This window comes from Myodes glareolus, chromosome 10, assembly GCF_982192425.1.
Source record: "Myodes glareolus chromosome 10, mMyoGla1.1, whole genome shotgun sequence".
Lineage (NCBI taxonomy): Eukaryota > Metazoa > Chordata > Mammalia > Rodentia > Cricetidae > Myodes > Myodes glareolus.
This window is the reverse complement of record NC_142035.1, coordinates 26266109-26282899: the sequence shown is the minus strand read 5'-3', so window position 1 is coordinate 26282899 and position 16791 is coordinate 26266109. Positions and strand designations below refer to the sequence as shown.

General features: G+C 50.9%; 1 protein-coding gene across 2 annotated transcripts; it reads right to left on the bottom strand.

Annotated features, from left to right (window-relative positions):
- Window positions 1-883: 883 nt before the first annotated feature.
- Window positions 884-9960, bottom strand: Dusp15 (dual specificity phosphatase 15). 2 transcript variants are annotated; one of them, XM_048445572.3, is made up of 8 exons: window positions 9729-9960; window positions 9069-9102; window positions 7460-7542; window positions 4596-4645; window positions 3712-3786; window positions 2248-2419; window positions 1923-2000; window positions 884-1460 (listed from the first exon to the last, which is right to left on the bottom strand). In XM_048445572.3, exons 1-8 carry the CDS (start codon window positions 9747-9749, stop codon window positions 1197-1199), a joined length of 777 nt encoding a protein of 258 aa, XP_048301529.3. In that variant the 5' UTR covers window positions 9750-9960; the 3' UTR covers window positions 884-1196. The 2 variants fall into 2 exon arrangements, with proteins under 2 accessions (XP_048301529.3, XP_048301530.1); XM_048445573.3 differs by lacking the exon at window positions 1923-2000 and having other exon boundaries at window positions 9729-9950.
- Between the last annotated feature and the right edge of the window lie 6831 nt (window positions 9961-16791).

Sequence of the window (16791 nt, the reverse complement as noted above, 5' to 3'; positions counted from 1 at the left end):
TGCCACTTGGGATTCCCACTTGTCCCTTCCCGCTCTCCTGTCAGACGGCAAGATGGTCCACTCTCTTACCCCCTCTTTTATCTGGTATATCCCACTAGAAGGTCAGCCATGGACAGAGGTTTGGTCCTTGCTGCAGCCCCAGAGTCCAGCACAGTCCGGCACACTGTGTGCTCAATGACCATTTGAGTGGATGAAGAATTGGGGGTTGGTGTGGGGAGTTCACCATTCCTTCTGCTCAGCTCCCTGGGGCACCCCGCGGCTGTGCCCCATCAGCCGTGAAGCCAGAAGAGTCTACTGAGCAATAACGACTTCAGCTCCCTCAGGTAATCAGTTCTTGTGACACCCCTTCGTCTGTCCATACACAGGCTTGTTTACTCTTTATTGGGTGTTATGCCACCCCCTGCACCCCAGTTGGTGCTGGGTCCTCCTCTCCAGGAACCTCCACACAGGAGTTGCTTCCTCCCTCTTGTCACAGTTGGAATGACCCGCTCTAGCTGTGTGTGCTTGGGCCAGCAGCCTGGCCTCTCTGATCCTGGGTGTTCTCCCTGAGTGTAAAGTCATCTCAGACCGTTAAAGCTGATGTGAAGGCAACACCACCAACTGGCGCACACCGGCCAGTTATTTGGAGAAGAGGGAGGGGCCTCAGAGAGGTGCCAGGTTCAAAGAGCTGACGGGGGTGGTGGGGGGGGGCGTTAGGAGTCCAGGGCTCTGGGAGAGATGGGGATTGGGGGAGGGGTGTCTGAGAAGGGTATGGTCTTGCAATTCTGCTCTGCAGACTAATGGAGAATGGCGCTTCCCCGGGCCCCTGGAAGCTGCTCCCGGCCTGCCTCACGCAGGCTACAGAATCCAGGCTCTGCAGAATGACCAGAGGCACCAGGCCAGGCAACGTCCGCAGCTCTTTAATCTCCTCCAGGCCGGTCCGCTCCACCCGACCCAACCTCCTGCTCCCCGTCTGTCTGGGTGGAGGCCTAGGACCCCCTCTCCCGGGCTCAAGGACTAAGGCACCAGGTGGCTTGAAGCAGGCCGGCGGAACACGGACTCACAAAGGGGACACCGAGGACGGACGCAGACAAGCGTGGTGGACATTGGGCGTGGGCGAGGCTCCCACAGGCTCTGGGCGCATCCCGGGTGCGGGAAGCCCTGGCCGCCGGCGAAGGGCTGTGGCGTGAGGACAGGCGGAGCGGCGGGCAGGGCGCTCACTTGTCGCCCTTGCGTGACAGGCACCGCGGGAGGCAGGAGAAAGTCTGTTTGACGCGCGCCAGCAGCGGCAGCGGCCGGTGGGCTTCCCGCGGCACCAGGCGCTGCAGGGTCCCCTCGGAAGCGGCGGAGGATGCTGTGGCCGACGTGGCGGAGGTCGCCGAACCCTGGCGACAGCGCTTGCAGAGAGGCAGCAGCGTGCGCAATTCCTCCTCGTCGCGGAACGGGTTCTCCCCGAAGCGCTCCTCCAACTGCCGGCGAAGCTGAGGCGGGGAGGGGAAGCGGAGCGCAGGTCCAGCTGCCACCAGTTTGCCACCTTCACCCTCGCCCCCTCCCCACACCTAGCTCTTTTAAGCTCCCTGTCTTCATTCTAAGACTTTCCGATACTCACCAAGGCCCTAACCTCTTCCTAAATTCCCCTTACCCTTGACACTCCATCTTCCAGACTTGCCCGCTGCAAACCGCACTAAACAACTTCCCTTGAGCCTCTGTCCCCATCCCTGGACTCAAAGACACCACACACCTGGGGTCTCTTTCTTGTCTGTTCCTGGCCTAGTCCAGTGCCACCTTCTGAGAACCTTCCAGCCACTCCATTCCTTTCTCTCCCTCCCTTTCCTAGCTGGCTGAAATATCAAGCTGACATTTCCATGTGCTGTCTCCCCAGAGTGCTAAGAGAAGGGACACCTTTGGCCTCAGAAAGACTGTGGGTGGAATAGGATACAGACCCCAAGTGGACAAACGCTGGACTGCCTTGTGTTGGGGACACCTGTGTCGTCACAGTCTCGTTCATAAACATCTAAACGCTTAGTTTAAAAGACAAACAAAACAAAACCTGGAAATCCAGACCAGGTGTGGGTTACCTATGGCGCAATCCCAGTGCTGGGGAGTCTGAGGCAGGAGGATTGTGCGTTTGTGACCCAGGTGAGAGTGGAGGGAGGGGGCAGGCACAGGGTGGATCACCTCCAATGGGTGCTAAGATCAAGGGTGCTTCCCAAGCCTCTCGCAGCCCCAGCCCTGCACAGTGAAGCTTTGCACATAGTCCCTACCTACCTTCTGGGAGTTTCCCCAGCCAAACTCCTCAAGCTGCTGCCTAAAGCCTGGGTTTGGGTTGGCGATGGGCCTGGTGGACTTGATGGCTTCGAGTATTTCCCGCCAGCCTAGTCCCGTCACCGTCATCACATAGGCGATCACAATGGTGGTACTTCGAGATATACCTGCAAAGCTGGATCCCGGACAACCGCAGGCTCCAGGAAGGTCCCCTCCCTTCCACATGCCCTCCCTGCCAGGTCCCTTGCCTCACTGGTCCTTCCCCATGCTTGCCCCTTGAGCTCCAACCATGGGGAACCTGCCAGCATCTGCCTTCCTTGTTCTAAGATTTGCCTGTGACATCTCCCTTTCCTCTGAGCAGCACTCTCTCCCCCCCACTCCAAGGGACTGGCTGAGACATCATTCAACAAAGTTCCCCTGATAGTGTTTTTGTTCAGGCACTAGGGTATGGTCAGGAAAAAAAAAAAAAAAACAACAAAACCTCTTGGCCTCTTCTGCCCTGGAGCTTATGGTATTGTTTGGAGAGACAGTCACTAACCAAAGCAGCAATGAGTCTGGGGCTTGAAGAGCCACGTACATAAGTAGAGAGGTTTCTTAAGTGGGGGCAGGAGAGGTGCGGGGGAGAGGCTCCCTAGGAAGGGACATCAAGCTGAGTCTTGAAAGACAGGGGTAGACAAGAATGTTGTGGAGTTGGAACAATGGGTGATTGTGGAGGGCTTGTTCGGTGTGCACGAGGCTGAGTCCAATTGCCCACACCACGAGAAAAAACAAGACAAAGTATTCTAAGAAGAACGTGCAGCAATCACGAGGTGGAAGGCGGACTGTGGACTTGAACATGGCTGAATACGAGGAGAGCTAGGTCATTTTTTCCTTTCCTTTTCCTTTTTTCTTTTTATTTATTTATTTTTTTTCTGAGACAGGGTTTCTTTGTGTGGCCCTGGTTGTCCTGGAACTCACTCTATAGACCAGGCTGGCCTTGAACTCACAGAGATCTACCCATTTCTGCCTTCCAGGTGCTGGAATTAAAGGCATGTGCCACAACCATCCAGCTGGAGACCTGGGTCTTAAGGGAACTAGTCCCTTGGCCCCAGCCAGAGCCCTTGGTGAGATGTCATGGGATGAATGCATCCTTTGGGTCAGGGACTCTGGGGAAGACTCAGCCCGAAGTCCTAGCCATGCACTATGGCCTCAAAGTGAAGAGAAATGAGGACAGAATGAACAGGTTCCCTATGTGACCCCACCCAGCTCCCTCAATAGCCTGTTGACATGGCATTCATTCCCCCACTTGACAGATAAAAAGACTGAGTCTCAGAAAGACACAGCTGCTGGGCTAGGGCCATCTGGGTGCCAGAAGTGATGAACCTCTGGGTGGTCTGTCCCGAGGGAATGTCAGCAGTGTGACAGGCTGGAGGGAACCTGCCCCATGGGATATGCATGCGTGGGGTGAGGGCGCCCCTCAGAACTCACCAGTGTACAAGGCAGTTACCCCCGTTGAGGCGGCAACCATGGATAAAGTTGACACATTCTTTGAAGTGCTTTTTGCTGGGGAAGAAAGCAACATGGATGGGAATGCTGGGGTGGGGGAGGCAGTCTCTCAGGAGCTGTCTTCCCCTCCCTTACAGTCAGCGAGGGATAGAGACCCTGGATCCTCAGTGCTCTGCTTGGGAACGAGGTGGCACAGCAAGCAGCGAGAGAGGCTGGCTCCACCATCTAGGTAGGCACCTCTCCAGCAGACATGAGGAACGAGCTCCCACTACGGGTATATTCTGGCCTTTCAGGGATGTGGGTATGGGGAGAGCGAGGTGCCATTCTCTGGGGCCTGTAACTGGAGGACCTGGAAGGATAGTGAGCCGTGGACTGGAAGAAGGGGCATCCCAGTCTTGAGATATCAATGCTAGCAAACCAAACAAAACCCCCGTTTTCCAGAGTCCCTGCAATTACCAGGTCCAGTCCCATGTCCTCAAGGTTACCTCATCTTTGCAAACCCTCGATTCATCACATCCTGCCGTTATGTAGCTCAGAGAGGACAAGTGATTTTGCCAAGGTCACACAGCAGTAAATGGCAAAGCCTGGCTGCGAACCAGGTGTCTTAACTGCAAGCCAGGATGCAGGTCAAATCTGACCCTCGAATCTGCTGTGCGCTGGGTCCCAAGAGACAGGACACTTTCTCCACGTGACAGTGAAGCAGGCTGAGGCTCTGGAGAGAGCTAGTGGGGACATGTTGCAAGGGCATGGTGAAAACAGTCTCAGTCTGTCTCTGGGTGCCCTTTCTGGTCTGAATGCTCTGTGCCCTCACCCCCACCCCAGGGGCAGCTCTTCGTCAGGTGGTGGCCCATCCGGGAGGAACTTACATGGGTACCTCAGGAGCATCAGCGACTGAGATTCGGAGGTACGTGATATCCTGCAGGGATAAAACACATACTCAGACGGTAGGGCCTTACCTGCACCCCTCCCCGAGCTGCCACGGCCAGGGTGACCCCAGACCGTTCCTGCTCCTTTCTGGGCCACCACTGTTTTCTGTCCACAAAGAGCAGGTACTGTCTGTATGGAACTGTCAGCTGTGTCTGTGAAGATAGTGTCGTCACCCACAGGTGACGTGCACGTGAGGACTCAGAAACTGGGAAGGCGTTTCTTCAAGGATTCTCTTCCTGGCCGGGATTGCAAAGTTATACAGTGAAAACGGCAGAGCTCATATTTCTTGAGGAGTGTGAACTCTGAAAAGAACAGTCAGGCATAGTGACCTGACCACAGACCTTTAGTCCTTGCACTCAGGAGGCTGAGGCAGGAGGATGATGAGTTAGAGGCCAGCCTGGGCTACCACATTAAGTCATGTCTCAAAAGAAAAACAAACAAGCAACACACACACATACACACCACCACCGCCAGACACCACCACCAGACACCGCCACAACCACCACCACTACCAGACACCACCACCACCAGACACCAGCACCACAACCACCACAACCAAAACCACCACTACCACCACACCACCAGACACTGCCATCAACAACAGTTTCATGAACTGGTCTGATAGGCTTTGCTTCCTGCTGAAATTCCACACAAGGATATTTCTGTCCACGTCCCAAACATTTTACTACGATTTCTCAAAGATTATGCTCAACACTTTGTTACTTCACACAGCCCCTTTCAGGTGTCTGGTCTGCTGCTGGCTATGGCTCTTGAAGAACACAGGACCTGCTCTCTTGTGTCCGTGTCCGCAGAGATTTATCCCATTCCTTTCCAAGAATTTCAAGGTCATGGAATCTCACATTGTTTGCTAGATCTGCAGTTTCACTTCGCAGTGTGTTTGGCTGTAGGTTTGCCTGGTACCATCAAACCCTGCCTGCTGAACTCCAAGATGGGAGGGACGGCTGCTGGTGAGGTGTTGGGGCAGGGCGCTTTTCCTAAGCACTCATTTCTTAATAAACACATTAATAACTTGGAAAGCCTGCCCGTGCAATCTGTTCAGACTACATACTCCAGTGCTCCAGAACGAGGCTGCCCTAGAATGCAAAATCAGATAGCACTGGCCTGGAAATTTCTTCATAGACCATGAAAGTCATAGATTATTGTCAGCTGCCCCTAGAGACCATTAAATTTGACAGGTGACCAATAAACAAACAAGTTCAAGGCCCAGAGAGGATGACTGACCTCGCCCAAGGTCATCACAGCAAGTGTGTGGGCGGATTCTGTCATTTTTATAAACATGAAAGATTTATTTTATGTGTACAAGTGTTCTGCTTGTGTGTATGTATGAATACGATTTGTGTGCCCAGTCCCTATCAGATCTCTCTGGAACTGGAGTTTACAGTGTGAGTTGCCACGTGGGTGCTGGGAACCAAGCCTGGGTCTCTTACAAGAACAGTGCTCTTAACCACTGAGCCATCTCTCCAGCACCCTATAGCCTGTTTGTTTTTATCTCAGATCTTCAGAGCCTTTTCAATCTACCATTCTTTCTAATAGATGCAGTAGACACAGACTCTAAGAGAAGGGGCTTTTTATGAGAGTGTGTGCATGCACATACCTGTGTGTGTGTGTGTGTACCTATGGATACACGTATGTACGTATGGGGGAATGGCTATATACATTTGTGTATATGCACATCAAGGTCAGGTGTACTGCTCTGTCACCCTCTGCCTTATTCCCCCGGAGACAGGCTCTCTCACAGAACCTGGAGATATTTTTCAGCCAGGCTAACAGCCAGCTGGTCCCAGAGATTCTCCTACCTCCACTCCCCCCACCTCCAGTGCCAGAGTTACAGGCATATAGGGGCATGCCTGGCTTTTACATGGGTGCTGGAAATCTGTAGAAAGTGCTCTTAGACACCAAGCTATCTCCCTAGCCTGGGATAAGAGTATTAAAAAAAAACATATTTTTTTTTCAGTTATACTTTGTTGAGCATCTGTATGTGGCTCAAAGAAACTCGGTGACGCCAGTGCTACTGCAAAATCTCCATTTAACAGATGGGTGTCCAGAGCTCAGCTTGTCTTGTGCACAAGGTCGCAAAGAGCATAAATGGTCTCCTGACCCCAGCACCAGTTGTCTGAGTTTCTTACTCTCTTCCTTCGGGGCCCAACACCCCGAAGGAACTCATCTCTTCCTTAGGGTTCCATGAGAGCAGAACTGATCATCCAGTGAGACTATGCCTTATGCAGAACTGTCTCCCACACCTGGCAGGCCCTCTGCAGCCTCACAACAGCCCTCTGGGGCAGTCTGGACTAAAGGCCCCAAGGAGCTAAGGTCATGGTCCAAAGGCGCACAGCAAGACACACAGAACCCGGGATCTTCTGCTTGGAATGATCCAGACACCTGGCAGTTGGAAGCATGCCAAGGTAGGTGCAAAAAGGATTAATATGAGACCTGCATTAAGGTATTAACATTAAGGATTGCTATGAGATCTCTAGGGTCAGATGGCCTATGTTCAAATCCTAGCTGGCCAGCTTCTTTGCCGTATGACCTTACACGAGTTCACTTACCTCTGTGGCCTCAGTTGCCAAACAGGGATGCTAAAACAGTCCAGGGAGGCTGGATGAGTCAGCTAGGGTCAAGATGGCTGTTCAAGGACTATGGCTTAAGTACAGAGCATTTGCCTAGTATGTCTGACACTCTGGGCTGCAGTTCCAGTACTAGAAAGTAGGATGGGGTGGGGAGCAGTCCTGGTCCTATGACCTGCCCTCCCCACCTATCAGCCTGGAATGGGGAGGTTAGGTACCTGCAGCAGAGGTTGGGGTGATTCATGGATAGAGATGATGTGTGTGATCTTATTCCGGCCTAGCTGATCAGGGTCTTTGGCATCTGAAAGAAACAGGACGCTTGAGCCACATTGGCAGATGGGACTAATTTATTCCTAAGAGCCAAGTGCAGAGAAAGCCAGTGCCCAGCTTGCCTCCTCACCCCTCCCTTCAGCTTGCCCCCCACCCGCCCGCTGGCTTGCCTGTTCCTTCCCTGCCTATGGGGCACCCATCAGAGATGGGCTGGTGTTCCCCAGCTCTGTGCTGTTCTTCTTCCCATCCCAGACCCCTATCTCCCTAGCTCATCCTTGGACTCAGCAATTCTACTTCTAGGACTCTGTGGACAGAGCGGTTGGTTACACATGGGAGGCTGCACATGGATGCTGAAGTTCTCTGCAGCTCTAGTTATTGCAGAAGCAGCTCCATGTTTGGAGCAACTGAATGTCAACCAAAAAGGGACAGAATGAGAAAAATAAGAACAACTGTACTTTGGACTCCTGTGCCACAATTAAAATGGTCCCCAGGAGCTGATACATGAGGATGTCGCCAATATATATTTTAAGTAGGACATGTCACTTTCTGGACAGCATGTAGAATGAGGTTCCATTTGTTTTAAATATTCCGTCTGGATCTACAATATATGACAAAATGCCCAGGACTACACCCCTTAGGACTGTCAGTGGTCATCTCTGGGGAGTGAGATGCGCCAGCATGTACCTTTTATAACTAGGATAAATCACACACAGTCCTTATTCCCATACACCTGCTTCCTCATTCACCAAATACTTCCCATATGCCCGCTATGTGCACTGAGCCTGGGGTCAACCTCATGGCTCTTGTCCTGGTAGAACTAACACACGACTAAGCTGAATCCTCTCAGAAATCAATGTGGGAGGAGCTGCTGAGGAGGCTCCTAGGGAGGAAGGAGCCAGGGCTGTGGGGTGGGTCACCTGCGTCTTCTCTGTGATTTTTCCACCTTGGGTCCCCAGGCCTTGAGCCAGCCTGTCTCAGCACATTTTCCACCACAAAGTCAAAGGTCTATGTCCAGATCTGGCTACTGACCATCAGCCTGGGGGGCCTGTGAAGGCAGGGTTGGGGAGGGCACTGCCCCTCCCCCACAGAGGATTGTGGAAGGGATAGTGGAGAGAAAAAGGCAGAAAACCTGCAGGTTTGCCACCCCCTGGCTTGAGGCCGCCTGGTGGTTCCACTCAGGACTCTGTTTATGGGAGCTGGTCCAACATCCTTTTCAGAACCCCAGCTTAGCCATACCTCCAGACAGACCTCAACAAAAACTTATAGAAGAGCCCTTGGGGGCTGGTGGGCAAGGAGACCCTGAGCCCTTTGTGCAGGCCTTAGCCTGTTGGTGAACCTTGGGGAAAGGCTGAACTGGAATCTTTCCAGCCTGGGGACTGCTTGCTCTTGCACCCCCAATCCTTCTTGAGTTTTTTTTTCTCCCAGTCTGGCATCCTTCCCCGCCCCCACCTCCATTCTTGAGAGCGTCTAAGTTGTGTGGGCCTGAGTGTGAACAGTGGACACAGGCCTGGGACAGGCTGAGTGCCAAGGCCTTGGGACAGAGTGGAAAGTGCTCACCAATGAAGTTTCCAAGGTAGAGTCCAGGAAGTACCTGGAGGAAGGACAGCAGGGGTCAGGGGGCAGGCTGCACCCCTTCCCACCCATGGTAGCTGGGGCCCAGCAGCTCTTCTCTATTGGTGATGGGACCCCAGGAAGCCATCTCCCTGATAGGTCTGGGTGCTGCGTGAGGGGTCTTGGGCCTCTGGCAAGGATGCAAGAACAGGCAATCAAATTAACCACAGGAGGGGTCAGGAGAGTACAGCTTGGGGATAGATAGAAGAGGAGGGATGGGTAGAAAGTCCCAGGTAGAGATCAGAAAGGGGCACAGAGTGAGCCCCCGACAGAGGGGATTGAGGCAGGCACAGGTGGAAGGCCATGCGGAGCAGAGCTACAAGAACAGAAGAGACACCAGAGTCCAGCAATCTCAGACCCACACAGACACAGCGAGGCACAGAGAATAAGGCGCTCCCAGAGACACCAGCGAAAGACACAGCAAGAGTCAGAGTCGCGCAGAGGACAGACAGGCACAGGCGGAGTCAGAGAAAGGCAGAGGCAGTCTCCGAGGGCAGCGTGACAGAGATGTGGCATACATCTCGGAACGGGAGCAGAAGGTCAGCGACCCGTTCTGGGCCCGGCCGCGGGGCGGGGACGGCCAGGCGTAGCGGGGGTTCCCCCTACCTTGGTCATGCCATTCCCCATGATCCCGAGGCCGGGTGCCCCGGCGCACCCCCAGCTCGGCGCCTGGAAAGCGCTGGGTTCACAGCTGTCCGGCTGGCCCAGGCCCAGAGCCTGCAGCCTGATGGGGAACCAGGGGCTCGGCGTCCGCGGTCCTGCCCAGCCTTTCCCAGTCGCCGGTGCCACCGCCCGCCGACCCCCGGCCCCGGAGGAAAGTGATGGAACCGCTGCCGCTGCCGCCGCCGCCGCCGCTGCCGCCGCCGCCACCACCGCCGCAGGCTCCTCCTACCCCCTCGGTCATGTGGGGCCCCCCTCCCCCGTGGGTCGTGGCGGGGGGCCGGACAAAGCCCCAGTGTGCGGGGCCCACGGCCCGCGGGACAACGGCAGCTTGTTGCGGCCGCGTGGGACTCCACCTCCGGAGGCGGGGGCGGGGCGCTCCCCCCACCCTGGCACCGTCAGGCGCGGCGATGGAGGGGAATGTGGTGGGGAGCCCCCATCGAGGTCCAGACACTCAGTTTGCGGCTGTACCTGCACCTGCCCGCGGCTGAGGGCAAAGCAGCCAGCTTTTCCAGCCTGGGTTTCTTTAGTATGGAGGTTGGACTCATTGCTAAGGGCTCTGCTGTTCCGTTTTTGTTTGGGACAAGAAATAAGAAAAAAAAAATTTCTTCCATTCTATCCCCCAGCTCATGAAGCCATCCTAGCAGCCATACTCCCCCTTTCCCACGTATCCCCCATCCACGTCTACTCATCTGTTCTTTCCATTTACCCATCCATTCATTCACCTTCCACCCATCCATCATCCGTCTGCCTTCCTCTCCATTCATGTATGCGTCAGTCCACCCGTTCACTCATCTCTCATCTCTCTCCCTTCCCATCCATCCTCACATCATCCATCAGTCCACTCGTCTCTTAACCTTTCTCTCTCCTACCTATCCTTCAATATACTCTGGTCCCCAGGAGATGATGCCGCGTGGGTAAGTCTACTAGGCCCCCAGGCATAACTGCCATTAGAGGCCTGAAGAAATCAGCAGTAAATGTGGAGGAGAGGGAGGGATAAAAAGGCTCCAGTCACCCGGATCCTGGCTCAGAAAACTGCAACAAGATGTCCACAGTTCAGCCCGTGCTCACACTTACTTGTTGAATAATCTGAGACCGTCCCCGCTGCGACTTCAGCTGACGCCATCTGCATAGGCATGCTAAACGGGCTTAGGCACCTGTGGGGACCGAACAGAAACAGCTGCGCCTGCTTTGTGCCTGTGGCCGTCACAGCTGTCCTTCTAAGTGACTGCAGGGGCCCTGTTCACACGGGCAGGGACAGAGAATCTGTTTAAGTGCAATTGGAGAAAAAGAGATCCATTCTTTAGGTTTCTCCCTTCCTTGAGTTCACAGTGAATGTGGGGTTTCTGGCTCAGCGTTCTTTGTTTTCATAAAACACAAATTAGTCCACAAATATTTAGCAAGCAGTAGGGACTAGGGCCACATTCGTGGGATAGGGTAAAAGCAGTTCTTACCTTAGGTAGGGAGCCGTCTAGACCTCAGTTTCTGAAGCTGTGGGTTTGGCCCAAACTGTATGTGTGATGGTTGTGAAAATGTTGCCAGCAGTAAAAGTTTCTAAATAGGTAATGATTAAACATTCCAAAGTAGCCCCCTAGTGAGTCTGGGGTCTTTCAGACAGCAGTCACCTGTCTCACGCCACGTAATACCCCTGCAGTCTTGTTTTTGAATCTGCTGCCAGGTCCATACCACCCATGAACTACAGGGAACACCTCGGGCCAGAGTTGAGATTCTGGTGTGCTAAGAACTGCAGTGACTTTACTGTACAGACTCCTTAATTATCGGGGGAAAGACTCAACATTTTCCTGCCATCATTCCTCAACATGTGTCAAACTAAAGTATCTTCAGATTATGTTACATTGAAATGTTTTTTTTAAAAATGCTGATCGAGTTCCTGAATTCAATTTCCTAAGAATTATTACATGAATTTTGGATTGGGATTAGGACAGATTTTCCTGACATTTGTGCTACCTATTTCTATAAAGTGGCATTCTCAGCACTGATGATTATAACATTAAAATATCAAACCTGAAAAATATCCTATGGAATCAAATATTCAGCCAACATTTAGTTTTTTATGCAGAAATTAAAGACGTACATGATCTCATTAGGATGCATATTTGTTAGAGGCCTTTATATGTGATAAAATTTCTTGTAGTTTAAACATATTTTAAAATAAATTGTTTTATGATTTATTATCAGTAAATGTTTGATTTGTATACCTATTGGATATGCTTATATGCCCAGGAGTTCTTTCTTAAGAGGAAAAAGGGCTGGATACAGCTCAGCTGATGGTATTTGTCTGGCAGACATGAGCCCTGGGGTTTGAACCCCAGCGTCGTGTTCTTGTAACCTTCTGCAATCTAACACTTGGTGTTGAGATGGCAGGATCAGAACAGCAAACGTGAGGCCAGTCTAGATTACAAGAATCCCTGTCTCGAAGCAAAGAAACCCAAACCAAAAAGCGGCAGGGATCAGAAACGGAAAAAATCTAAAAGGCCTTGGGCCTGTCCCTCCCATGAGGTACAACATGTGTACATGTATAAAGGGAAAATTTCCAGCACTCACATGAAGACAGTGGATGCAAATTAATGGTTGATAAGGTTTTGGTTTAATTCAGTGTATCCAGATACTATCATTCTAGTCAGTGTGTAGAAATTATTGTCAGTGTGTAGAAATTATTGATGAGGTGTTGAGTCTACAAAATGTAGTGTATGGCGTCCACTTCGGGCTCGTCTCAGATGTGTGGCAGATGCTGGTAGCCTCTTGTGCTGGATATCAACAAAACTCCCATCCCAGATCTAAGCAAGAAGGCCAAAGAAAACTGCCAATAGACAGATACTGCACTCACTGAAGGCCACAGCTGATAAACAAAGCAGGGACAGCCAAGAGAACCTCTCTGAAAGGCAACATTGGAGCTGAGAGCTGACGCAGCTACTGCAAGAACAGAGAGAACAGAAAGACAGCACCATAGAGACCTGTGCTTGGGAGAGGGTGGCCTGCAGGCAGAGCAGGTACAGTCAGAGCAGAGGGAGCTGAGGCAGGGGCATGACACAGGCTGAAGAGCACAGTCAGGTCCCCTGCATAAAGAACCCTCCATGGCACAATTAAGCTTAGCATTGGTTTCTCTTCTGTGGAACAGAAATCTGTAACATGAGGGCCGGCTTGTTGGGGTTTCTGTCCCGCCTGGTACCCTACAGCCGGCAAACCCCAAAGAAAATCACACACAGGACTCCATAAGATTATAAACTGATTGGCTCATTAGGTCAGGCTACTTATTAGTTCTTATGACTTATCTTAACCCATTATTCCGATCTATGTTAGCCATATGGCTTGGTATCTTTTTCAGCTGGGCAGGTTACATGTTGCTTCTCTGGTGGTCTGCGCAGGAGTGGCAGAGGAACCTCCCTGCTTCCCAGAATTCTCCTGTTCTCATTGCATCACCTCTACTTCCTGTCTGGTTTTCCCGCCTATACTGCCTGCCTGGCCAATCAGCGTTTTATTAAAATATGATTGACAGAATATAGACAATTCTCCCGCATCAGAAATCCAAATGGAAACTTTAACCCAGGGTCCATGACATCTGGTTTGAAGGGTTTAAGTCCTTCACTGTGTCCCCCACTAGCTCTCCTCTTAGGGAAGCCATCAAGGGGGCCTCGGTAGCTGTGCAGGTGGGAGATGAAGACAACGTGGGATGGGGCAGACAAAGAGGCTGCAAAGAGGGGGCACTCGCTATGTGCGACTATTTAAGGGCATGGCTGATACGGTATGCAGACAGAGGCAGGTAGGGAAGGAGGGGACTCCTAGATTCCCTGACCTGAAAAAATCATTGTGTCTGCCACAAAAAGGAAGACATCAATAATTCAACATGTGGGTATTGGATGTCAAGTTCTAGGTGGAAAGTCACACCAAAGATGTGCTGATGTTGGCTTGAGTCTCCCAGAAGGCCTGGCACCCTGACGGCACAGAGATGCTGGTAAGTGGCGTGTGGAGGTGTGCACTTTTAATTACAGCACTTGGAAGACATGCAGGAGAATCAGGAGTTCAAATCCAGCCTAGGCTACCTTGTAAACTTGAGCCAGTCTAGCCTATGTGAAATCTTGTCTCAAATACATACATCCTGGGGCTGTGGGGATGATGAAGGACCTCGGAGACAAGGTCCTGTATCAGAGCCCTAGGTGGGAGAGCTGATTTTCTTAGGTTATTTCATCTATAAAGGAGCAGCCCCAGTAGCTCTTTGTGTCCCTGCTTAGACTTAGAGGGAATGAACAAGTCACATATATGAGAGCCCTCTGCATGGTAAAAACCCCAAGGAGAAAAAGTAAGGAAGTTACTAGACATCGCACATTTAATAGCTATGACTGTTTGCTCTGCGAGGGAGAGCTATGGAAAAGCTCTACTTCCTTAAATGAATCACGAAGTGTGACTTTACAGAAATTCAGCTAAAACACAGGTCTCCCCAGGAACCGACTCATGCTCCCCGGAAATTGACCCATGGCTCGCCGTGGTAAGCAAAAACACAGGCCTCCCTGGAAACCGATCCATGCTCCCCGGAAACCCATCCATGCTCCCTGTGGTAAGCAAAATGATGGCTCTCAAAGATGTCCACATGCTGGCCGCTGTCAACTCTGAGTATGTTGTGTTATATAGGAGGGGGCAGGTTAAGGCTGGAGCTGGATGAAAGTCGTGAATCAACTGGGACGAGGTGGAAGGATGCTGGTGTGTCCAGGGAAAGCCTGATCGAATGTTCTCACAGGTGACAGGGAGGCAGGGATAGGGTTGGAGGAAGCAGAGGAACGGGGGTCTGGTGTTGAGGGTGGAGGGGAGCTGTGGAGAGACAACTGTGTTTCTGAGCTGTTTTTCACATCTATACCTAGGCCAGCAAGATTCCTTGAAAAGATTCAAAATACACTTCAAAGCCAGCTGACGTCTTTGGAAATGTATAGCTGAGCTTGGAAGGCAACTAATGGGGGAGAGAGAGAATTTCTACTTCAGTAAGAGTGGGGAGGGACCCAGGTGTGTCACTAACCAATTCATTTCCTGGCACAAACAAGAGATTTCAGGAGTCGCTGCTGGGAATTGTAAGGCAACAGAAATTACGTTTTTACGTTTTTGTTTTTTTGTTTTTTTGTTTTGTTTTGTTTTTTTTTTTTTTTATAGCTACCGGAAAGAACTCAGCTGTGTGGACACCTTAATTCATCCAGTGAGATCCATTCCAGGCTTCTTCTCGGAACCTTAAGATAACACCTTCATGAGATTTTTAAGTCACCAAGAGTGTGTGCGAATTACAAGTGGCAATCAGAAGCTCTCTATTGCCTTTAGGAAAAACCATCCTGTAGGTTTTGTTTTGTTTTGTTTTTATGTTTGTTTTTTCCAATCTTGGCCACCGGTGCCAAATGACTGACACAGAGGCTTAATATGAATTTTAAATGCTCAGGCATGTTACTAGCTAACTCTTACATTTAAATTAACCCATATTTCTTAGCTACGCTTTGCCTTGTGTCTCATGGCTTGCTACCTCATTTTCTACATGTCCTGCTTCCTGTGGCTGACTGGCATCCCCCGACTCTGTCCTTTTTCTCCCATCGTTCTCCTAATTTGGTTGTCCCACCTGTAATTTCTACCTGGTTACTGGCCAATCAGCTTTTTAAAATTATTATTACTTTCACTTTTTTTTTTTTTTTTTAAATTTTTTCAATTCAGGGTTTCTTTCTGTAACAGTCCTAGCTGTCCTGGAACTCACTCTGTAGACCAGGCTGATCTCGAACTCACAGAGATCTGCTCCTTTTCACTTTTTTAAAATTAACATTTTTCCCTTTATTTTACATACCAACCACAGTTTTCCCTCCCTTCTCTCCCACTCCCTCCCCCCTGACTCCCATCTACTCCCCTTCCCATCTACCCATTCCTCCTCTGTCTTCATTCAGAAAGCAGCCGACCTCCCATGGGCTTGAATCTAGCCTGGCACATCAAGTTAGGGTAGACTGAACTCCTCCCCCTGCATCAACACTGGGCAAGGTAATCCAGCATGGGGAACAGGTTCCCAAAAGCCAGCTAAGAGCCAGGGACAGGTCATGATCTGCTAGGAGCCTGTTTGTAACAGACCAAGCTACACAACTGTCACACACATGCAGAGGGCCTACGTCAGTCCCATACAGGCTCCCTAACTGTTGGTCCAGAGTCCATGTGCTTCCATGAACTCAGGTCAGCTGTTTCTGTGTGTTCCACCATCATGGCATTGACCCTTCTGGCTCATAGAATCCCTCCTCCCTTTCTTAAGGAGGCCTTCCAGAGCTCAGCCCAGTGCTTGGCTGTGGATCTCTGCATCTGCTTCCATTAGTTACTGGATAAAGGCTCTGTGGTGACAACTAGGGTGGTCACCAATCTGATTACAGTAGATGGCCAGTTCAGGCACCCTCCCCACTATTGCTAGGGTCTTAGATGGGGTCATCCTTGCAGATTCCTAGGAGCTTCCCTGGCACCAGGCTTCTCCCTAGCTCTCCATCCCACCCTCTTGCACTCAGCCCGTCCAACCCACTCCCTCAAGTTCCCATTCCCCATCCTCCCATTCCCAATCAGCTTTTTTATTAAACCAATCTGAGTGGTAAATCTTCATACAGTGTAAAGGTATATTCCACAGCATTTGCCCTTTTTTTGTCTAAATAAAAAGAGAAGATTTTAACTTTAACATAGTAAGAGTACATAGAACAAAACAGTTATTAAGTAAGAATATAATTACAATTTCCAGTCCATTTGTATTTGATAAATTTAGAGAAAATACTCTTTATCTTATCTTTGCGATGCTTAAGTTTTATACCTAATTTACCTTTTATCATAGTTAAGGAGAACTTTAACTATGACTGCTAAGGAAAACTTTAACTACCTAGTCTTCAACTCCATCAAAGAATTACCTAACGACAGGGACATCTGACTTTCTGCACAGTCATCCTAGGTTCTTCTGTGACATTGGGGCATCCAATTTTAGCCCACAAATCTAGTATATCTGACAGAC